General features: G+C 41.8%; 1 protein-coding gene across 1 annotated transcript in view; it reads left to right on the top strand.

Annotated features, from left to right (window-relative positions):
• Window positions 1-15092, top strand: part of TGFBR3 (transforming growth factor beta receptor 3) — a 96682-nt gene extending 81590 nt beyond the window's left edge. Inside the window, exons 14-16 of the mRNA XM_005422123.2 lie at window positions 2832-2867; window positions 4844-4951; window positions 11132-15092. Of these exons, the coding sequence (XP_005422180.2) occupies window positions 2832-2867; window positions 4844-4951; window positions 11132-11250 (263 nt within the window). The 3' untranslated portion in view covers window positions 11251-15092. The remainder of the gene's footprint in view (window positions 1-2831; window positions 2868-4843; window positions 4952-11131) is intronic.
• The last annotated feature ends 9109 nt before the right edge of the window (window positions 15093-24201 follow it).

Below are 24201 nucleotides of genomic sequence, written 5' to 3'. Positions count from 1 at the left end.
CTATGACTTAAAGTCAAGTATTTGATCTGTTGCTGTTACAATTAAAACTGTGCTTTGGGCCTGATTCTGGACTCCCATTTTGCTCAGCTCTCATATTATTTGAGTAGATTTTCAATTGGGAATGAGTAAATCCTGCAAGTGAAATTCGTCTTTCACTAAACAGACTCGTACTTCAGCTCTCTGGTCCTTATGATGTGTGGAGCATTGTGCACAGCTCCCAACTCGGGCTCCACTCAGAATGTTGTCTTTGTCAGAGGCACAAGGTCTCAGTGTGCAAAGACAAGCTAAATTTATAAAGATTACTTACACGACAACAGTGTGATAGAGTATTTTGTTGCATTGTGGGTGATTTGGTATAATTGTAGGACTCTTAGTGGAAATCTCCCCAGCATTATCCCAGCTTTCAGACAAAATACAAAGTGGCACATTAACAATGTAGCTTTGTTGGTATGCAGTTCTGCAGTGAATCAAACCCCTTTCTTAAAGCCAAATGCCATTGTTGGCCAATACGTGAACCTAAGATTTGGAGAAGAAATTATATCACATTATTGAACAGGAGAATTTACCTCTCAGAGGTGAATTTTCTTTGATGTGAACAGAACCAGCTTTCACTATTGCAAACCACTCTGTGTGAGGTACTGCCCCTGGTTCTCCTCATCAAGCCACATGTGAAAGTCATGGGCTTGACATTTCAAAAGAACAAACTGGTCATTGCAAAGGTGGTTTTTTTCTTCAGACAAGCTTATAACTGTCATTGCCTGTATTAGAAATCACAATACTATATCTAAATGAGAATTTGCAGTAGGTCCCAATGGAAGTGTTTAATCCCACTCCTATGAAAGGCACATGGATGGCCATTTATATGCTAGGAAATACATGTTCTGTTGAAATAATCTACTAGTGTTGTTCAGATTTTTGCTAGTGTGGAAACTTTAGATTATTATTTCTACAGCAAAAACAGGTCATAGAAAGAAGGTCGAAAGGGTAATTAACAAGTGCCTCTATCCTACAAAGGTATAGGAAATGTTGATAATTCTAAAGGCTGGCAGCACTTGTTTTTAAACTAGATGGTTTTTGTAGAGGTCAGTGATTCTCACTGCTTCTGAGTTGCTCTGAGCAAATCACAATAAAAGACATTTAAGAACTGGATGTCTGAAGAGAATTGATAATGAGCAACACAGCTTATCATTAGCTGATTTCATTTTCTCTGTGGAAGGGCCAGTGATAGAAATAGCATGGAAAATTCATTTTCCTCTCAGCTCAGAAGGCATTTTCTTGGCACTTGGGATATGGCAGTGGAGTGTTTGGACAATCTGACAGTGCCCTTACCCATGTTTGTACTTTTCAGGCCTCCTTGGTTTCAGTCCAGCCCTCCTTGCAGATCTTACATTCAGTTACATTTTTGCTGTTATGTGCACTTGATAACTTTCCAGATTATTTGTGCATATACCACCCCACACAGCCTCTATGTCCTCACCTGTTTCCTACTACTGTTCCACTTGTTTTGGACCATCTGCCAAAAGCGATCTGCAAGAGATACTCACGTGTTAGAACAAGACACAATAACACAGTTTAAGGATAAAATGCTTTTTGGGTTTTATAGGCACATGTCTCTCAGGACCTAATGGTCTAAAGGATATTGCTGGAAGTTTGGTGCTGCCATCTGGGTTTTAGAAGTTAGAAGCATAGTCTTATTTAAGAACACTTTAAATAATTGAATATATTTATTTTCAGTATTCTTGGGCTATTATGTTTGCATTGAAATGAATTAAACTATTTTTTCCAATTGCTAAAGATACAAAACCAAGTATTGAAATACAGTCTTATCAAATCCTTCTACATCTGTTGCACTGATCACACTCAGATATGCCAGAATATAAATGAAATCCCTGAGTTGCTGGGCAATCCAGAATCAAGCTGCAGCTAACCAAACAGGTCCCTGGGTCTGAAGCCAGAATCTCTAGCTCTTCTGCTTGAAGTGGCATTCTTGGAGAAAGATAAGAGATGCCAGTTAAGAAAAAGGAGGGGAAATTCTTAATTTCTTAAACATTTACTTGTCTCTTTCTGTTATGGGGTGATATCTTTATCACTAAGATGATGATATTTGATATTCTTGCCTAAAATAATATCTTTGATCTTTGAACAATACCTATGAACTTTTATTTCTTATATATAAATTTTTTAACTTGCCCCCCCCCGAAAAAAAAACAACAAAAAGGAAAAACAAACAAACAACAACAAAAAAAACCAACAACAAACCCACACAAGTTAGAACTTCCAAGACTGAATACTGTGTAGGACTCAGGAAAATGGGTGAATCAACACATATTCATGCAAGTTGGACAAAGCAGTATGTATTGTGCTATAAAACTCACTGATCTTTAATGAGTGTGTGCTTTTGTGTGTGTGTGTGATTCAGTGTGCTGGTATGTCATGATTAGTGAGTGGTCAGATGAATGTAATCACCTTAAGACAATCTTTGTTCCTTCACAATCTGTGAACTTTAAGAGTTCTACAGAGGGTAACCAGAGTTACTGTGTGTCACGGCTGATGACATCTGATTTGGGAAAGGTTGCAGTGTATTTGCCAGCAAAATATGGGGTGCATGAACTATACTGTAGATGGAGTCCCTTGAGGAATAATTAATATATGAAAAGAATTTTTCTGAGATGAGTGAGATTACTGAATTTGGTCTGCTTTTCTTGAAAATTCATGGTTTGCAGAAATTACAGTTAATGTCTTTCTGTCAGATCAGAATCTGCATAGTTTGTAGGCTGCATGTGGAACTCTATCTGATTAATGTTTTGTGCATTTTCTTCCTTTTAAATTAGATCCTTCCCTTCCAAAGCCAAATGTGAGACAGCCACGTAAGTAACTCTTAAAACAGCCTCTTTTCATCTTTAAATGTTTGTCTACAAAGCATTAGATAAATTAATTCTCTTCAAGCTTTCATAAGAAGTTTCAGTGTGTGCCTGTTGAATTCAGAGACAAAATAGAATTCTGGCTGTATTGTTGATTGAGAGGCTCCCATCAGTGTTCAGGGGAGGACTGTGACCTTTTGTGTATGTGAAAAACAGGTTTGGGGAAACACCCCTGAGAGTCTCAGCCCTAGCAAGTTCATGTGCTGGTGTGTGTGTTATCTCCCCTCTCTGCTGGGGCTGCTCCTTCTCAACAGCAGTGTGAGAGCAGCAGTGCCATCCCTCAGAGCTTCTGTGCCCTACGTGTGTCCTGTTTCAGCCTCACTCCTGTCCTGCACCACAGCCCCAGGTGCTCGCTTAGATGAGATCACTGCCTTGATATGGATTCATTTCTTTGGTTTTAATGTTATCTTGGTGTAGTGAATGAATCAGGGTCGATTAGTGACCCAGAAGAGGAGAGAAGCAGCACTAGAAGAAAATAAATAGGAAGGTGCAGATGATGTGTAGCCAAAAGCAAGAATGAATGGAGAAAAGGGAGATTTAAAGAGGAAGTGCAAGGAAGGTTTTTCTTCTGCTCCCGTCCCTGTGTCTTCAAGACTAAACTTGTTCAAAATAGCAAAGGTGGTGAGCAATTATGCTTCTGCCACTTCTCCATGCAACTTTCTTCTCTCCACTGTGTTTCTTCCTAAGAGGAGAGGACACTGACTGGTGCCTGGTGGAAAAAAATGTTGAGTATAGTCTTTTGTGTTTGCATTTGAATGACTAGAAGTAGCCAAAGGAACCAGAAAGAGTCTCATAGAAAAAATGAAAGAAAACCCTTCTAAGACACTATCTGTCAGGTGTTGTATATGCAAACCAGGTCACAAATACCCAGAAATGGGTCCTGAAGGCTCTTGCCAACAGGAGCTGCTGGAGACACCTTTTGTCAAAAGAGGATGAGGGATGTCCTTAAGGGCATCTGTTGGATGCAGGATGTGTAAAGTGAGGGTGTTGGTTGTGTCCTGAGAACTGAAAATTCCACTGAAGGATACTACTAAGATCCAGTCAGCTCATTTCCTGGCCAGCATAGTCAGTAAAATGTTATTCCTTGGACTAAGCAATTTTCTGCACTGAGAGATATTAAAAATACTAAAACTAGAAATCAGTTTTTTAAGAAGAAATTTCCCTAAAAGATTGCAAAATGATTATTAATTTTTTTAGTATTTCTGATTATCAAAAATAAAAACACAGAGGCCAAAAATGTTTCTGTTTGGATGATTAACACTGGAGGACAATACATCCAGGAACCAAATGCTGTTACCCTTGAAATGGTCCTACAAAAGGGCCTCTCCCCTAGAAAGTGATTTATGTGTGTGTGTGTGTACTTCTATTTTTGTGATCTGGAATTAATTTCAGTTATTGAAAGCATTGCCAAATGTGAAAAACAATTGTTTCTATTTATGTTTTCGCTGACTTTTTGCTGGCATCTCTTTCCTCTTAACAGCAGTTCCGTTCTCCACCTAGATTTCAGACTGAACTTGAGGAGATGTAGGGGAAAGTTTGTTTGAATGTTAGGCCATTTAAATGAAAAGCATTTTTGCCAAACATTTCAGCCTTTTTAAAATGCACTTTAAAATAAATGAATACTTAATTGAAAGCAAGTTATTAACAGCCAACCAAAAATGCTTAAATTTTGCGACATTTTCAGATTTGGGTGTGCTGAGCTGGAGTTTTACTTTGTGATGTGGAATAGTTGGTTGGACTGAAGCCACTCTGAAAGCATCACTTTAATTTCCTTGATGCAAATCTGTCAGTCAGTTTCTCAAACCAGTGCTTAGTTAACTATGAAATTTCAAAAAGCTTTTCCATGCAAGAGTTGGGGTGAATTTCTGCAGGATTTCTGCCTCTGAAATAAGCAGTGCCTGTGTTTGTGTTTCCCTGGGCAGCGGTGCTGTACGGGCTGGACACACTGACAGTGGTGGGCATCGCCTTCGCGGCGTTCGTGATCGGAGCCCTGCTGACCGGAGCGCTCTGGTTCATCTACTCACGCACAGGTACCACAGCCCCCTGCACAGCGAGGGAGGGAGGGAGGGCAGCGAGCCACCACTGCTCATCCTGGCCTCTTTTACTGCCTTGCTCTCTTTTCTTACTCAGGAGTTTTCCAGCAGCTCCTCCCATGAGCCTCTATTGCATATCAGCCCAATGATACCCACCCTTCCCTAAAGGGAGATGTTACGTGTTATGGTTTAAAATTTGCTTAAATAATTTTAAACACAAGTCTTGGAAAATCACCTGGGACATGAGTAAAACTGAGTATTCCTGGCTTGTGTGTTATCATTAGTAACACCTCTATATTTTGAATTAGTTAATATTTCAGTTAATGGATCCCTATTGGTTCCCATACTACTTTTGAATTTTTTTTTTTTTGCAGTTACTACATTAGGCTGATGTGTACAAGACATGGGCCAAATGGTTAAGAAAATGCTTTATCTAAACAGACATATTCTGAGTATAACTAGACTTGAAAATTTTTCTTGAGCCTTGATTACATGGAGTTTTGCCACAATTATTTATTCCTTCATTCTTCAACTACTATTTTCAATTGCTAGAAGTCACGTGTAATCTTAATTGGGTGCAACCAAATACTTAGGAATGTCTCTGAATTGGTGCAGCCTCTAATCACAGATAATTTTCCAGTGTCTCAGACTTTTTTCCCATGCTAAACTAAATTAGCAAAAATGGAATACTGTATTGAAAGAAAAGGGCGTTTGGGGAGCTTTCTGTTGCATGGCCCAGGCAAGGACTGGACCCTGATGGAGCCTTGATTTCCAGCATGTGACCATGGCTGCTTGTGGGTTATGGGGTGTCTCAGGATCCTTAGAGTATTCTGGGCTCCCAGCTACTTCTACTTTAGACTTCATGAGACCCTACCAAGATCTGGGAGGTGGGAGAAATGTGAGGTTAATTACTCCAAGCCTGTGCAGCTCTAGAGCACTGAAATTTGCCTGTAGCCCATTGCAGGGTTTTTTTTTCTGGCATCTGAAACCTCATGGAAGCTATTTAGGAGTGAGAATCCAGCCCTGTTGGGTCACAGCTTCTGTAAATATTATGACCTAGAAGCTTATGTTAATTTGGAAATAAAAACTATGGCATTTTTTCCAGTTGGCAGTGCAACAATTTTTGTATAAGCAGTTTAATACTTCTCAGTGCATCAGCTGTGTATGAAACTTTTTTGGAACTGCAGCAAACATGGACAATTTAAAGGTTGTGATAATATGTATAAATTTTATAATTCTGTCTCCTATAAGTACTGAAACATTGTGGAAGAAAAGTAAGTGCTATTTCAGTGAGTAAGTGGGAAGTTAAGTAATTCCCATATCAGTAACCTTTATTAAGAAAAAAAATTTAACAAGTTGTTAAATTAATATCTTTGCTCCTGCATTTGTGGAAGTTCAGTCTGTATTCAAACACAGAACCGTCTATAGACACGTTGTGTGTCAGTAGTTAAGGAACACTGGGAAGCCAACATGATAAATCCTTCATCAACAGTTGAACTTGGACCAATCCCATTAAAAGAATTATATTAGTGAAGGACATCAGTCATGGTGACCACATACAAGTAGTGAAGAAGGCAGCTGCTCTGACTTTGTGCTTGAGAGATGAAAAGAAGTGGAGAAAAAGGTCACACAAGAAGTAGTAAATGAATATAAGAAAGAAAGGGGACACTGTAACTCACCAGATTAGAGAATCACAGAAATGATAAAAATTATCTAGGAAAAGTCTTCTGGTTCAGATTTTCAAAGGATTGTGAAAGTGCACCTATGTTCCTGTGCACGTAATTTTTCTGTGCATAGTGTCTTGTATCTACAAAACATAACTTGCAGCAAAGGCTCTGGCAGGCACAGCCTCTTAGAGGACAACTGCTGTGGCAGACAAGATAATCCAGCTGCAGTGGAAACATTTCAGAGCTTGCTGCAGGCTTTTATTAACTTGAGGAAGGGAAGAAAAAAAGATAATCCAAATTTCATCTACAGAGTGGCTGTCTTTTGCCATTAGAGAATTTATACATTGCTGAATCCTGTTCTGAAATCGCATCTTTTTTTGTAAGCAGTACTGGGTTTCCAGCACATGGTTTAGACGAAAGGTTGGAAAATATGAGTTCATTCTAGAGCTCTCTTTTGCTGATACTCAGAGCACAGATAAAAGCTATTGCTGGTAAAGAATGGCAGCTTGGGATGTGTGCAGTTATTTTTGTTGCTGTAGCGCTATGTGCAATGCAGCAAAAGGCCGCCTTTTTGCCAGTAGTAAGATTTGCTGATACAATTTCATTAGTGTGTCTCTGCTGCTAACAAAGAAAGTGTTATGCGAATGAGCTCTTCTGGTTGTATTGATAGGCCATCAGCATTAAAACCTCAAGCAAGTGATAGCAGAAAGGAACCACAAAATAGGTAGAATTTCATCTCCAGATATTGAGCAACGATTGTTGTGTTGTCATGTAGGGCTTTTGCTAATTTCAGTCATGAAAAATTTCTGCCAAAGCATCACAGCTGTGCTTTAGGAAATTCTAGATTTTCTGAAGCAGTTTGACATGCAGTAGAGATGTCCTATGATACACAGGTAGTAAAAGAGAGAAGGAAAGCTAATATCAGAACAACAGAGGAGGAATTTTAGCTGACTTGTCTGCAAAAAGACTCAGTACTTTTGATCTTTCTCTAGTCAGTTAAAGGGCACAAAAGGTGTTGGTGCTGCCTGGAGAGCACCCAAGAACTAAGGGAAATACCAGACATTTGCCACAATTAACCTCATTTATCTAGGGGCCTTGTAAAGAAGCAAAATTTTTGCGGTGTACATGAATGCAGAAACTCTTCATAATTTAACCATATAAATATGTATCAATGTAATATGTGTCTTAGTAGGGTTCACTGAGTATGTTTAGGAGAGACAGGCACAATCCTGATTAGTTACTGTGACCGTTAAACCTTGTAAAGCGTGTTACAGAAAACATCCGTCCCTGCCTTCTCTGAGGAAGTGCGCTTCCCTTCTTTGGGCTGTGCTGCAAATTAGGAGGATAAAGTGTTCCAAAATCTGAGAAGTTAAAAGTGTCCCTCCTCCCCCACTTCTCTCCCTTTTTTATGAGATCTGATTTAAAGTAAACTGACATAGCAACCAATTATATTTGGCAAATGGAGATAGAAAAGCAAACATGCAGACTTCCTGGACAGGGAGTACAACTGGCAGCTTTCCTAAGAGTGAATAATAAAGTGCATGTTGTCGTGTTCAGATGGGTAAAAGCTTGTTTACTGTCAATAGATGAGATGTGTCCATTCTGAGCAGTTTTGGTTCAGTAACATGAGATACATGAAGCTGTTTACATGAAAAAGAGAGATAGAGAATGCCTCTTCAACGATTGTTTACATTTCTTTGTCCTTTTCTTGAATACTCTTTTAAAAAAACCTTTGCTACGGTTTAGCTAGGTGTTGAGGCAATAAAATACAGGAAAAATCAGCCAGTCCAGATGTAGTTGCTAGGCTGTGTGTTCATTACATCACTGTGATTTGGATTTTCTTTTTTCTTGAGAACACTGAGAGAGAATTTGTTATTGTTCAGGAAGTGATTGTGGTGCATCAGAGCTGCTGATGTGCTCTAGAAATGAGGTGCTGCAGAGGCCATTACAGTGGAAGGAAGGGGCCTTCCAACCCAAACAGAAGGGAGGGTGCCTCCTAGGACACTTTCCAGAGGAGCCAGGAGAAGAGAGCGAGCCATTGGGCTTGCTGGGGACCGTGGCACTGCACTTTCGCTTTACCATAACATAAAATCAGCGTGTGTTTGGCTTATAAATGAATTTATGTTTAAATGCATACAGATTGTACTGATGTGCTGAGGCTGCCCAAAGCCGTGTGTAACCATGTGGTCTGTTAAACGGGTGACAGCCGAGCTGCGGAGGAGGCGGGGGCCGGGGGCCCAGCCGGGGGAGCCCCGCGGCCGCCCTTCCTCTGCCGCCCTCCCTCCCGAGCGGCTTCTGCGGCGGGGCTGGGGCTCTGCAGCCCCCCTGGCTGCCTCCCGATGTTTGTCTCTTGTTTAGTTTTAATGAAAGGGAGTTTGCTTATCGCTGCCTTTATAAATATATCCTGTAGTACAAAAGGAAGGAAGACATGTACACAAACAACGGGAGGAGAAGGGAGCAAGTCAGGAGGGGAAGAAACATCCAAACAAGGCTTATGAAAGCCTGTGCAGCACGATGACACATACTTTGATTTGATACTGTTTATTCTGGGGGGTTGCAAAGCCACTTCCAAAGCAAGTTAAAGCTGAAACTTGTTTTTTTTGCAGATGACTGGGGGTAGATTCTGACCGGCTGCCTGTGAGCAGAAATCCACGGCTCGTGTATGAGCTACAATAGTTTTCTTAGACTGGGAAAAACAGACTCAAAATCTGCTCACTAGAGTAAAATGCTGGACTGAATGCTGACTTTGAAAACAAGATCTTCACATCTTTTTAAAAGTTTATTTGGCCTCCTGAGCAGTGTGGTTTAGTAGTTTAATTTGTTGTTTTTTCTGTCCTGTCCTGCCCCTTCTTTCCTCCCCATTCCTAAACCAGTGGGGTATAAGGCAAGAGCTGTGTGTTGTGGGGCCTTAAGTGCTCTTCAGCTGTGGCTGTGGCTTGATCTAGCAGCGCATCTGCTGGTCGCCATTGCACAGAGCATTTGCAACCTCTGCTGTGAGAAATCCTCAGATGTGCCTTGTTTGTTTGCAGCACCTCTGAGTACTGAGCAGCCTGCAGAAGGATATTTTGTGGCCCGAGACACAAAGCGTTAAAGGCGCATTTCCTCTGCAGCCGCGTTCCGAGAAGCTGGGCTCTGGCAGCTGGGCAGCAGCACACAGGGCATGGGGATGTGCCAGAGCAGCTCCTGTGGGAGGAAGCTGGCTCGTCCTTGCTCTGTAACCCTCTGGATGCAGGCTGTGCCTCCAGCCTTCAGCCTGTCACTGAAGCAGTCACGGGGAAGTGGGATCTCTACCAAATCCTGAACATGGAAGAAAAATTGGAGTGTGCAGACCTGACCCATGGGATCAGGTTCTGGATAACATAGGATAATGTGGAGCAGGAGAGCTGTGTCACCATAAGCTCATGAGGCAGGAGATGTACTAGCCTCTGACTTTTCCTAATTGCTCTGCCCATGATTCCACAAATCATTTCCGTCTTGCTGTTTTTCTGGGAAAGCAGCTGTGCTGGTGCTGGCTGCCACAGCAGGGCTGCAGCTCAGGCAGCAGCAGTGTGACTGTTGCTGCACTGAGATCACAGGTTCACATGCTGGAGATGAGCTCAAGGGAGGGGGCAGCTACAGTGCACATTATATAAACTTAAGTCTTGCCATCTGTTTTGAAGAGACTATTTTGTAATATTGCTAAGGTTACGGACTTGAGCACTGTAACTTTAAAGGTGCCACAGTTACGGTTTCCCATGTTGCCTTATTATGATCTTTGAGGCATTACATGGCATAATTATTATTTTCGTGCTTAGTTGACAGCTGGATTTTTCCTTTCAATCCCAGCCACAGGTGCAGAAGGGTTTGAGGAGACCCCAAGTGCTTGACTTGGCAATCTAAATAGTGAAGAGGTTGTTGAGACATGCTCTCACTACAGGTTCTAAGTGCTGCACATATTGTGGTAACTACAGGAAAACTTTCTGCATGTTTTAGGAGTAAATCAAGTCAAGCTTTCAGGATAGCCTGTTGTTTTCTACATGAAGAAAACTGGCTGTGTCTCAGGATACGTGGTGTCCAGCTGATGGAAGAAGATTGTTTTGAGCTACACTTTTAGTAAATATGCTGCTCTATAAACTGGCATCAAAACTAAGGCCTACATTTCCTGGCCTTTTTCCTGGAAACAGCAAAGCTGTAAAGTGTCCGAGTTGTGTAATAGGACCCATTTTGAGTGACAGCTGACAACAGAAGATAGACAATGTTGATCTTGGCAGTTTCCATCACTGCTTGTAAAATAAATGCTCAAGGAAACAGTGCTGTTATTTTCCCCATGTGCACAGCAATGCTGAGGTGCCAAAGTCTGGTAACATTTTCAGGGATACTCCAATTAAGGTCTGTTACCCAATATGTTGATTGCATGGGAAAACAAACCACCAGAAGAGGAAGACTGGGAAGAAATGGATTGTTGTTTTCTATGAGAACATTTTCAGTTTCCCTTCTCCTGACCCCACTTTTTCTCTTGCCTGTCCCTCAGGGGAGACAGCGGGAAGACAGCAGGTCCCTACGTCGCCGCCAGCCTCCGAGAACAGCAGTGCAGCGCACAGCATTGGCAGCACACAGAGCACCCCCTGCTCCAGCAGCAGTGCCACCTAACCCAGGGACACTGCCAGCGAGCAGCACAGGACTGTGGGGACATCAGACAGCAGCTTCTGAACGTTGAAAGGATTGGTTTGGTTGCTTCTGGAAAAAATAAGGAGGGATTTTTCTATGGGGGGGAAAAAAAAAAAGACTGATTTTGTTTTGGGGAAGCCACTGTGTGTGTGTGTAAATGAGCACACAATGCATGAGTGAACATGCCTGTTGGATCTTGTTAGCGTGTTATGCTACATGTGACAAAGCTACTAATTTTACAGTACTGCAACCTGTTCTAGGGGTCTGTGGGCCCTCAATGTGAAATCTTTGCCAGTTTGGAAAAATGCTGCTTTGTCTATATGATTTTTTCCTTTCCCTGAACCTTATCATTGAGGTATTCATTAAGGGAATTCAGTCATAGAATCACAGAATGGTTTGGGTTGGAAGGGACCTTAAAGATCATCTAGTTCCAATCCTCTGCCCTGGGCAGGGACACTTTCCGCTAGACCAGGTTGCTCAAGCCCCATCCAATGTGCCTTTGAATACTTCTAGAGATGGCATATCCACAACTTCTCTGGGCAACCTGTTCAGTTCCTCACCACCCTCACATTAAAGGGTTTTTTCCTAATGTCTAATCTAAACCTGCCCTATTTCAGTTTAAAGCCATTACTCCTTGTCCTATCACTACATAAGATAAGAACAAAGGTGAACTTAGGTCAAAGGATTTCTCTTTTTCTGAGCAAGAAAGCATCAATGTCAGATCTCCGTGGTAAATAACATTTTATTATTCAGCTACATTTAGCCTCTTATGAATAATCTTTGTTTTTTCAGCTTACAGCTACAGCATCTCATTTGCTTTCCTCTTGTGTTTGCAGCTTCAGGTTTGTTCCAGGTATTTTTGTTATAATAGTCATTGATTTAGTAATTGGAAAAGAGCACACTTTAACATTCCCTCTCTTGTTTTACGGGCCAAAGCTCTTTTATAAGAGATTTTTTGATCTGCTATACCAAAAACAGGCACACACAAACATTAAGACAAAAAATGGTCTTATGCACTAACATGGATGGGTGTGTACCTTTAATGGCAATGTCTTTATGCAAATAGATCTATATCTAGGTATACACAGCCTAACCACTTTACCAATTGGAAATCAGCACAGCATTCCTTCCATACATAAACATATAATCCATAAATATATTTATATATTAAAAATTTAAAATTGTCTTTTCAGTTTATAATAGATAGATAGATGAGCTAAAGAAGTTGATTTGGTTCTAATCTTTTAGCTAGCCTAAATTCTCTTTGAAATAAGAGATGAGTTTGAGGGCACAAGGAATGTACAATAGTGCCTGTTTGTATGCTAATCTCTGAAAATAGTTGTGCAGTTGTTTGTGTCAAACTGTTGTATGAATGTTATGATTGGATAGTCCCAAAGTAGTATCAGAATATGCAAATGGAAGAAGGGTACTAATTGTCACTATTTTTAGTGTCATTGCCTTATCTTCACCTTCAAATTGATGCAAAATGAAAAGCAAAAAAGACACTTTTAACATGTAATTGTTTCACTGTTACTTGCCACTTTGTAATGTGTTCTACTGATCCGTCTTTGAGGAAGAGAGAGCATTGTTTTCCTCTAAAAATGAGATGAATAACTTTCATTAGTTGTAGTGAAGGTTACCTGTGTTCTGCAAGAGAGGAAGGGACTTCATTACACTCGAGTGATAGTCTGCTCTGAAGTCTGAGCTGCAGATTTATTGCTGATTCTACACTTGTGCCTTGCTGAAGCCAGGATGGTCCAAGTTCATCATATGCAAAGATTTAAGTGCCCAGGACCAGGCAGAGTGTTACTCACTTTAAATCAAATCTGTTACCAATCCTGCAAACACCTATGCAAGTGAGTAATTGCATGCCTTGTCCTCACTATTGGAAGCACGTGCTGGACTCCGAACCAGGGCTGGTCTCGGTGTCTGTGCAGGCAGGGGGGCCTTAGAGTTACACATGCAAAGAGATTTGATGCTCCAGGCCAGTGAGCAGGCCTGGTGACGTGGACAGGGTGTGATGTAAGTGTGGTTACCCCTGCAGAAGGGTGTGCAGGGTGGCTCTGCTCCGAGCCGTGGGGAGGATGAATGTGCTGCCTGTGTGGTTGAAAAGAAAGCGCTTTGCCTAACCTTCAGCAGAATGTATTGTTAAAGCATATTCTATGTGTAAAGTCTTTAAAGATGTCTTCAAAGAAGACTAGAGTCTTTAACTTCAATCATAGCTATATTTTACTACATTAAATTTCTGTATAAAGATATATTTAAATGTTTTAGATAAATGTAAGTTACTCTATATGAAATGTTTAATTTCAATTACTGTGAAATTTACATATTTTGTAAATTCCTTTCCCCGTTTTAACCCTTTCCTTCCTCAGATATTTTATTAAGTAGTTTCTCATAGGAAGTATTAGATTTGGTTGTTGGGATGGACAGGTTGAAAAATTCTGTGTAAAATAGATAATTGTATATTTTTGAGAGAAACATGCTGCATTATCAATATTTTTATCAAAAATTTAATCTAATTTTAGAATAATTTACAGATTTATATATACCATCGGATAAACCAAAAATATATAAAGGTCAAAGATTTGATTTGTTGACTTGTGTGTGAAATACAGTTTAAATTAACTGAACTTGGTATACTCAGCTATTTAATTCAGCAGTTTTAATACAACTGAGTTAATTGTCTGTTGGAGTTTACCAAAATGGCACGATTGCTTAGCAGATGGAAGAGTCATTTCTGCTTCAATAAAGAGAGAGAACGAAACCCAGTCATTCCCAGTGAATAACTTTATAACAGAAGTGTGCAGTGCTTTGCAGCAGCTGCTAAGCTGCCCTCAGCTCAGAGCCTGACACAGCTCTGGTTTTTCACCAGCCATTTGTCAGCACTGGCAGTCTCTGTGTGTGGTGTGGCAGCTCTGAACGTGTGACCGCTGAGGTGCTGATTCCCACCTCTGCCCCAGGGGTTTCACCATGCTGGGCTCACATGGCAGAGCCCTGTGGGGCCTGAAGGTCTGGAAGACTCTGCTGTCCCAGCAGAGGCTGTTAAAGCAGGGGTTTGGATGGATGGAGTCAGTGTTAATTTCAGCATGATGGAATCAACTGCGAAGGAACTTCTTATGTAAGATTGGGAGGATTGGGCTTAAAATGGACACCTTGTGCCTGTAAAAGCTATTAGGATACTTAAACTCCCCAGTAGACTGCTTGTTCTGTCATGTGTTGTCTAATCACTAACTCTAACATTTTACTTTATTTGGTTTTGGACATTTCTACATTTGTGATTCAAAAGATCAGATCTTTCTGTGTTAGGCTATTTTTGTAGCATTTTCCACATGAAAATGGATTTTGCAAAATGTCTGTAGATGCTGATGATTGTAACCTTCCCCCTGCTCTTTCCTAACCATTCCTCTCCTGTATGTTCTTTCTGTTATGTATATCTACCTCATGCTTCACAAGAAGACTGTACTGTTGGTTGTGCTGGCAGCCCTTCATGTGAAGGGCTGTACCCTGTTGTTGTTTGTCATTCATCAGGATGTTCACAGCGTTTTCAGATCTTCGCTGCTGTGTCCTGAGAGTTCTAAACACAATATTCTCACCTTTGAATAAATAAGTATATTTCTTTTAGATGCAAATGCCAAATCAAAGAATGGGTGGAATTTACTTGCTAAAACCTGTGGCCAGTCTGAACACCCCATTTGTATTTCATATTGCATTCAGTATTTCAAAGCCTTGTGGAAATGCATAGTTGTACAGTTTTCATAACCACAGTGTCATGTCATCTTAGTCTCTTGTGCATAATAAAGTATATATCAATTTATTAATAATTGATGTCATGATTCATTTGTCTGTCCTCGTGTCCCATAAATTTCAGTGGGACTTGTGTGCAGGATTTGATTTTGTGTATCCACTTCTGAGTTTTTTTGTCCATTGCCTTTTTTTGACGACTCGGTGTCATGCTTCCTGCAGAAACCAGTAGATATGTTTAGTTAAATGCTGCTGGATTTTGCTCAAAGTTGAAGTCCAGAGTTCTGATCCTGTGGGCATTTAGTTGTTGCATGTCAAGACAGAGCCTCAGTTGAATTCTGCAGAAAGCCTGGCTTGAGCACAGTGAAGCCCATGGCTGTGCAGCAGCAGAGTGCTGCTGGGTTGTACCCATGACTGCAGCTACACTGGAGATACGTGAGCAAGACTGTTTTCATCACTGAGTGGTCTTCCTGTGCAGGAGCAGGTAGTTTTGCTGTGTATCAGCAGGACAAGAATTTGGGTGTTTACTGTCCTGCTTTCTAATTTATTTCCTATATTTCTTGTGCAGAACATTCTTTATGGGCACTTGAGGGGAGCAGCCTTAGTGGTTTTTCCCCGGGTTATTCCGACATTGTAATTGACTCACAAAAGGGAGTTCCTTAGTAAGGGAATCTAAAATGTTAAATGATCACTTTAAAAACCAAGATTCCTTCAGTACAGAAAAGGCTCTTAATTAGAAGCAGTTCTTAGCTTATGTGTTGCCTATGACACAATTCACAGAGGTGCAATAGATTTATTGCTTCATAACAACCATATTTCAGTTACTGCATCAAGACACTTCTGTTTTCCTGTGGAAATGAGCTCCATAGGGTGAGCTCAGCTGAAAGTTGCTGTAGCTGCTATTCCCTTTCTCCTGTAAAATTTATACTTTGATTGAAACATGGTCTGAAAGCATGATCAGTGTCTCATATGTGGAATTAATTTTAAAATGCATTTATTAGCCAATGAATTCTGATATATTTGCAGAGTATTTTCAGCCAATAAGAGGTAAGAGTATTGCCATATTGCAGAGTATGTATCAATGTTGTGCATATTTGTTCCCTCAAGCATTGTGAGTGAAGCAAATGTTTTCGATAGTCAAAAAATACCAGGTGCCAGTTTTGGGAAAAACACAGTCCAGAGCTCTTCAAATTTAAACAGAATTAAATTTATCACAGCATTCCTTCCAAGAAAATATAAAAGGAAAAGGAGACAATATTTTGATAGATTTTCACAGCTGTCACTTTGTAATTGTAAAGCAGATATTTATGAGGCTGGAAGCCTGATTGCAGCAAGTGTTTTTGTAGAGTGTTCCCAAATCTCAGGCCCTGAACCTAGCCTTGCCAACCTCCGTGCATTTACACTTTGCAAAAGAAAGATCAGATTACATCCTTCACCTCCCCAAAGAAGTTTAGAGCTCAAATTGCAGAGTTCTCTGTGGTTTTCTGGAAGCCCCCCGGGTGCCACTGCAGCCTGCCCAGAAGGTGATGTGCCCCGCGGTGCCTCCTGGCTCGCTCTGCTGCTCACCCTGCTGTGCTGAGCTGCAGGTTTACTGGCTTTAGGAAAGTCTAAAAAGGAGTTGGTTTGTGGACAGATGAGGAGGATAAGCAGCACAAAAGTTTTACTCTTGCACTCTTGTTTAAATAACAGATTTTTTCCATCCAGTTTTGGCACATATATTTTGAGGAATTGGTTAAAAAATATTTGGGTGGAGGCTCTTTTCCTCTGTTACTGCTGCTTGTAAACTGCCGGCTCTAGTAAAGAACATACTGTAGAGACAAAAAATTAAATCAGTATTTTAAAGAACAAAATCTTGAGTATTAAGCAGAGAAAGCTGATGGTATTTAACAACGTCTTAAGCGGCTCACCGAGCACTCTGTTTTGTCAGTAAATTTTTTATGGCATGCCTGCAAAGTCACAGTGTAATCCATGAACGTGGCTATGGTTTTCTCAGTTCTCTAAGCATTTACAGTCCAGATTTGCTTTGTAAATAGGGTGGAAGGATTAAAAAATTCTTGGTCTGTCCTTTAAACAAGTAGGCATATCCAATGGAGCTGTAAGAGCTTGGGATGTAGCCTTTGCACTATGCAATATTTTTATTAGTCCCTGATCCTAAAGGTGATTAGTAACATTGGCTGTTAGTATTGAAAAATAAAATAAACAGGAAGATTTAAGAGGAGCATACACACAGAGCAATCACAGCAGGACTATTTAGGTTTTCACAAAATTCTTCGAGTGCCAAAACATGTCACAGAAAATTTAAATCACTGAAATAAAATAACATGAAGGAAGCAGTTAAGAAGTGTCTGGAAATGGGAGGCTGGAGACTCATGCCACACTTGAGCCCGAAAGGAGCTGGGTCTGGCAGACTTCCAGGGCTGCCGTGCCCCCAGCGTGCCAAGGGCATGGGGGCTGGGCTAGTGCCTGTCACTGGAACTCCAGCTCACGGTGCTGGGCAGCAGCCAGCTGGGCAGGGTTATTGCAGGCGGGCTTCACTCGTGCTGTTAACTCTGGGTATGGCTGTCCCTGTGATACTCCCATTGTTAACAGGCTGCTTCAGACAAACCAGGTGTGTGTGTAAGCTAAGGGGATCTGTCTGGCTTTTGCACTGGGGAGAAGTGCCATGAAATATGAAAGGCTTCGGCTGGAAGTCACTATTTGCACTTGTGAGGGTCACAGAGCGAGTGTTCTTGCAAGCAGGAGAAGAGTCCTGTCCAGTCCTGCACCAGTCCTGTCTGTGGAAGCTCCTCTGCTGCTAAAAACTGAGTCCAGGAGTTCAAAATAAAAATCCCCATCCTGAGCAAGAACCAGCTCCTGTCTTTTCCCTGGGCAGCTCAGACAGGAGCAGGGGGATGGAGCAGCGGCCCCGCCGCGGGTCTGGGTGCGCCCTGCGGCCCCTCAGGCAGGCTCGAGCTGGCAGTGCGGGGCTCGGCACGGTCCCAGCAGGGTTTGCAGGGGATGCCAGGGAGGGAGGCAGCTGAGGGCAGCACGGCAGCGGTGGCCAAGGGCTCCTCAGAGCAGGAGCCAGCGGCTGCTGGGGTGTGGGTTTAAAGGAGGGCAGCCGTGAGTGCCTGTGTGTGCCAGGGGAGCTGTGGGGGAGCGGCAGAGCTGTTGGGACCCTTTTTGGACCAAGTTAAATATCACTGTAGGTGAAAGATGCCTGTGGGCCTTGGGGAGTGGCTCACGTTTTTATCCTGATTGTTAACTTGCCGTCTCGCTGGCACATTGTGTGGGGAGCCGTGAGGGCTCTGCAGCCCCCGGCAGCAGCGGCAGCTCTGAGGGATCCCTGCCGCAAGGGGCACCGGCCCAGGCTGGGGCTCTGGGCACGGACAGGCCGCCCTCACTCTTACTTTCCGTGGAAAGAAACCCAAAGGTGGGGTTTGGATCCCAGTCCTCTGACGAAATGTCTCAAACCCCCTCTTAGAAGCACAGAACGTGCTTGGGAGGCAGCTCCGATGGTCAGGGCAGCAGGGAGCAAGCAGACACACGGGTGTGAGGTGGTGAGGGGTGCTGAAGGTGGCGAGCATGGTCAGGTGAGAGAAGCAACAGCAGGTACGGGATGACAAACACCACATGGAGAAGGTGAGGCTGTTACTTTGATTTACATATACTAAGCTGGTTGTGCTCTCAGTCTGATGATGTGGAGAGGCAATGTTGATAATTAAGAGTGGAAAAAGGAAGAAATCCATGATGAGATTATTGTCAAGTTCGTTGACAGAGCAAGTTGGATGAATGCTGTGATTATGAGTGTTGCAGCATGACTGTGCTGTATTTCTCCAGAGAGGGCTGAGGGATGATCACACTGGAAAGCACGTACCCCACTGACATGCTTTGTACCATTACAAAGACACAGTAAGTACACCCATGTTTTTACTGGCAGTGCTTAGTGAACTTTTCTGTGACTTCTCTCAAGTGTGTGTCCCTGAAGTGAGTCATATTTTACAACATGCTGGACAACAAGGGTCTGTCATATACCAAGAGGCCTTGCCTGGGCCAGCTGCTGTCCCTGTGGGCTATGGAAAGCACAGGATGATCTGCTCTGAGGACAGAACTATTTCTTCTGCTTGGGTTGTGCCCATCACCTGAAGCATAGGATCACCTACCAAGGAGGCCACAGTTATACTGGGCCCTTCACAAATCTACCTTTGGCAAGGCATTGTGAATGGTTAATTTTGTTTTCTGGTTTAATGGTAAGAGTAGGGTTATGCCAAGGTGATTCCAGGTGATTTTTCTGTTGTTTGTTCTGGTGAACTTTCATTTATTATATTGCTCTTCCATTACAAGATAAAAATTTATAAGATGTTGAAACTTAGACCTCATACTTTTAGACTGCATGCCTTTTAATCAATATCTGGTTAAACAACTGTGAGCCAAGACCAAATTTGCTATTCTCTCATCTAGCTGTTGTAAGAAATCTTAATTGCAGTGTTTGTTTGATTAACAACAAATAGTATGGTTACACAGACCCAAGCTACATTTTATAGATTTCTCATGCTTTTATTGAGCAAAAGCAAAACCGTTATATCAAAAACTGAAGTATTCACACGGTTGTTTTCAATATAAATGCACATGTGTATACAAACACATATCATCCCATCTAGCACTGGGTGAACCCAAGAAGGGAAAGTTCCAATGTGTATTGGAGAATGCACGTGGCCATGAGTAGTGCACAAAGCATGTAGAGTATGCAAGCCAGTGCTCTTGTGAGCAAGCAGTTTACATCTGGAAGTTTTGACTCAGCTATGCTGGCTTTCAAAATCTTACAGGCCTGGATTTTGTTGGCTTGCTTCAGGCAGTTAGGGGAGCCATCAGCCTGTGCCTCCTGTATGGTGGCTGGAGGAGCAGCCTGTGGAGATGTGAGAAAAATCCCTCTCCTAACTGAGCACCTGCAGTGGGCCAGGGTGAATCTGCAAGGGCATCTTCTCCAGAGGGCATTGCTCATGCTGGGAACCAGCTCTTAAAAGCCCTGTGCTTCAATCTGAATGAGCTCATCATTCCCAGACCTTTTCTGTGCTGGTGGTGCCAGTGTAGGAATATGTCAGTACAGGTTTATTTTGACACAATCCATAAAGGAAACAGTCACATGGAAGGAGACTGGAGGAGATCAGGATCACTGCCATACAAGCATGGAGCTTCTTTCTCTAGGAGGGATAACTCCAGTCTTGCCCCCTGCTTACAAACCGTTAAGATTTTTCACAGCATGGAAAGAAACCAATGTGTGTAAAACTGGAGGCATTTGCCACGATCCAGGTTCAATGCCACATTTAAAGAAAAAATAGTTTGTGCTATTCAGAGTCCATATTTCATTTTTAGCAAACTAAGGGCCAAATTCTTGCCTGGTCTAAACCTGCTCTGTCAGCTTCTATCAAATTCTGTCTATTTACACCAACAAAGCATCTCTCAAGTGTGTGAGCTGTTCCTTAGTACCTAATAACAGAAATATAATCTGGCAAGCAGACAGTTTTGACAGCTGCCAGTGTACTTCAGATCCAAAGATGATTCCTTGAACTTCAGCTCTTCCCTCCTTCTTTAGACTTTTATTAAAAACAGGACCTATTCCCCAGTCTCTCATGTCATACTTACTGCAGTGTTAGTTCAGCATACTACCCATTTTCTCCAAACATCTGAATTCTGCTCCACAGCTGTAATATCCTTTTCCTCCACTCTAATCAGCATTAAAATCTCTTATTTCCACTGTAGTTCAGACAATTGCAGTGCCGGTCCTCCAATTTGCATTTAAGTCAAGAAGGCTCACATTTCAAACCAGCCAGTGCAAAATGCCATGCTCATTTTTTAAAAAAAGATGTCTTTTGAGTAGGCTATGCAAGACAGCAAGGCATTGGAGCTATCCTAGCTTCAATGACGTGGGTGGGTTTTGCTATAAAAACCCCAAGAAAAGGTTGAAGCAGGTGTTCTGGACACCTGATCACAGCACACAGAGAATGGCACTTGAGGTCTCCTCACTCACACTGTGGCTGTGGGCTTGCCCAGACAAGTGCCCCATGTTATATTTGACATTGTCTTTCTGAGGCAATGTCACTCCCATAAAGGGAGAGAAATGTGTGGAGCACTGGGCTGTGTTTCCCAGGTGCTGTCACTTTGGCACTTGAGAAGTCAATGGCTGCCAGGCTGCCACTGCAAGGGGCCCCTGCTGCTCTGTGTCCCTTTCTGAGCAGCACTTGCTCAGGTCTCCAAGGAGAGCACCAGCATTAGTCATGCATGCATCAGCTGTACCCATCCCACCCTTAAACACCCTATTCCCATTGCCTGTTCCCAGATGCTTTTAGCAGGCAACTGCTTTGAGATGTGTCCGTGCTGTGGCCAGGACTGGGCTAGTTGGCACTGCATGTGATGAAGCCCGCTCATCAGGCAGGCTTGAAAACTGTTCTGTTCATCCAAGGTTTCAGGAAGGTTTCTTCCTTTCTTTCCTTTGAGCTCATTGCCATTCCTGCATTGAGTGCTGTCCATTCACACTTCCAAGTATGCTTTTTGGACAAAGCAAGCACATCTCTAAACATTTTTGCCTTTGTCTTCTGGGAGTGAGTTTGTAGGTTAGGTGATGTCACTGAGACAAAGTAGCATGTGGCATTTGAATTAAAGAAATATTTCCAGATAACAGTCTGCAAAAATTCACATAGACTGCAACTTGCATTCAAGGCTCATCAAATGCCTTTGAATATCATCTAAAATAGTAAAATCACAGAGTGCTCTTAGACAAGTAACAGATAAGTGGTGGTGGTGGGGGAATAACTGTATGAGATAAGTATTTTCATTGTATTGAATCCTTTGGAAAAGATTTAGACTTTGTGGGAAGAAATGACCATTCAGTTTTGCTAACACAGACACATGAAACTGTTGCACAGTGCTAAAATATTTTTGAGGAATTAGAGTTGTTCTTTTATCAGTCATCAAATTTGAGGAAACCACTCTTCATGTGTCATGGGCTGTGCTTTCAACATACTCTGTGATTCATTGCCAAGGACTAAGAAACTTCAGGGATGTTCTCTGAACTTCTCACCTTCCCGAGGACTGACTGCCATTGAAATGCACATTACATGATCCCTGACTAAAAGTTTCTAATGTGTGATTCAAACTGAGACTTGATCAAGTATTTGATGGGAAAACTTGCATTTTCCCTGAAACTTTGCTTTATTTTCCTGAAGAATTAATAAGCCTATTTTAAAGTGATTTACTGAGTTACATCACATGACTCTCTATGCCTGTGGCTGTGAATTCAAATAGGCAGCCAGCTGAGGAAATTTCAAACCTTTGTTTTATTCTTCTAAAATAACTTGATAACTTCATGTGGATGTCATTGGGATAGTGCAAAACACTCTCATGGAAGGATTACCCATTTCTTTTTTCTTGAGGAAGATTGGTTCAAAGCTTTCATATAAATCTTGCAAAACTGTCAGGTGTTGCTCTCCATAACACAGTAATAAGAGCTATTCACTGGTGATACTAATTAAGAAAAACATTTCTCCCTGGCAGTGGTTTTGGTTTTCCTTTGACGTTCCTGTTGGGCCAGTGCAAATAGAAAAATGCCAGAGAGCTGAAACCTGCTTGCTACTAGAGTGTCACTGATATCTAACTAACACTGCAGGTCTGTTTGCCAATCAAGGCGTAGGGAGTTTTCTGTATAAACTGTTGAAGGCCTAATGGGAATTTCCCCCTAAAACTCTCTCCTGCAGATCCAATGAAAAATGGGCTCTTTACTGCTGTTCTCTGTGTATGCATCTTCCTCTTCTCACAGTTTGAGTTCATTTTGCAATAGAAGCAGCTTGTGTTTATTTCCTTTCTTTTTAAACCCTGATAGTGACAAATAGGTCTTAGCAAGCTATTTCTTGTTTTTCTGCATACTCCAGGTATTACAATACAGTGGAATTACCTTTGTAATAAAGCACTCACACGTTGTAAATGAGACATAGCAAAATATCTATTTAGGCCACCTTGTCTGAGACATCTGGAGGTTTGATGCACATTTTATAGCAGAGAATTAGTGCTGGTTTCTGTGACACAACTCCTGATTATCACCTGAGTGAGTCAGGTACTGGTATCCAGCCACAGAAAACTCTGAGCAGATCTTGATAGGTCTAAATCCAGGGGATTTGGGGTGTACTAATACATTCCTTAAGATTTATACAATCTGCTTTAAGTCCTTTGGGGGCAGCTCTTATCTGTTCCATTTAGACATTAGTTCTGAAGAATGACATTCCCTGGCCAAAATGCCATTGAAGAAAGGTAACTTGTACTTCCTATGGAGTGGTGTAAACCACTCCGAGGGCACAGCACAGTGGAGAACCCAGCTCTGCCAACAAAACAACCATGTCAGGGCATTTGGATTTGCTTTGCCTCACTTTTTTTTTTTTTTTTTTTTTTTTTTTTTTTTTTGTGAGGCTTCCCTAATCATTTCAGCAATTTAAAGAAGATGCATGTCTGAGAGCTGATGTTCTGGGGGGAGGTCTCTGTTCTACTTTCACCACTTTAGGAATCTGAAATAAAATGTGAAAGGTTAAAACTCTTTGCTTTAGGTGTTTTTGAAATTTTCTTGCTGAAAGGCACATACTGCCAGGTGAAAAAAAAAAAGGAAGAAAAAGAAAAAAGGTAGTCCTTCACTGTATTTATAAAGCATTGCATCAAGAAAATTTCCCTAAACTTTTGAAGAACCTGTTGCTTGTTCCTCTTGGTAGTTTTTTTCCCCCATTCTATCTGCCAGTGCAACCTTTTACTTGTAAATACATAAGCTACATTAAAGGATAGTACATAGGATGTAAGAGGCTGTTCTTTCCTGCTCCCAGCTCTCATCTGGTGTATTTACAGCACGGTGCCTTTGTCACAGCACACAGAATTTGGGGAGTGAATCTGCACAAGTGTTAAATGCCAGGCTGTAAGCTAAACCCTCCCAGGAGTGGGAAGCATCATGGAGGGGTTCATGTGGTGAAGAAACATCATTTTCCTGGGTTAACTTGAAACAACTCTGTTTTCTTGACTCCCAGTTTCAAAACTAATTGCATATTCTGAGATCACTGGCTCCAAGTGATGAATGCCATGCCCTGTAATATTTAATAAGCTTTTCACTCTTACATAGAAGAGTGCTCTGTAGAATGATGGATATAGAAAATATCCCAGATTAATAAAGCTGATTTGTCG

This window comes from Geospiza fortis, unplaced genomic scaffold, assembly GCF_000277835.1.
Source record: "Geospiza fortis unplaced genomic scaffold, GeoFor_1.0 scaffold403, whole genome shotgun sequence".
NCBI classification, from domain to species: domain Eukaryota; kingdom Metazoa; phylum Chordata; class Aves; order Passeriformes; family Thraupidae; genus Geospiza; species Geospiza fortis.
This window is presented reverse-complemented; position numbering and strand designations above follow the sequence as displayed.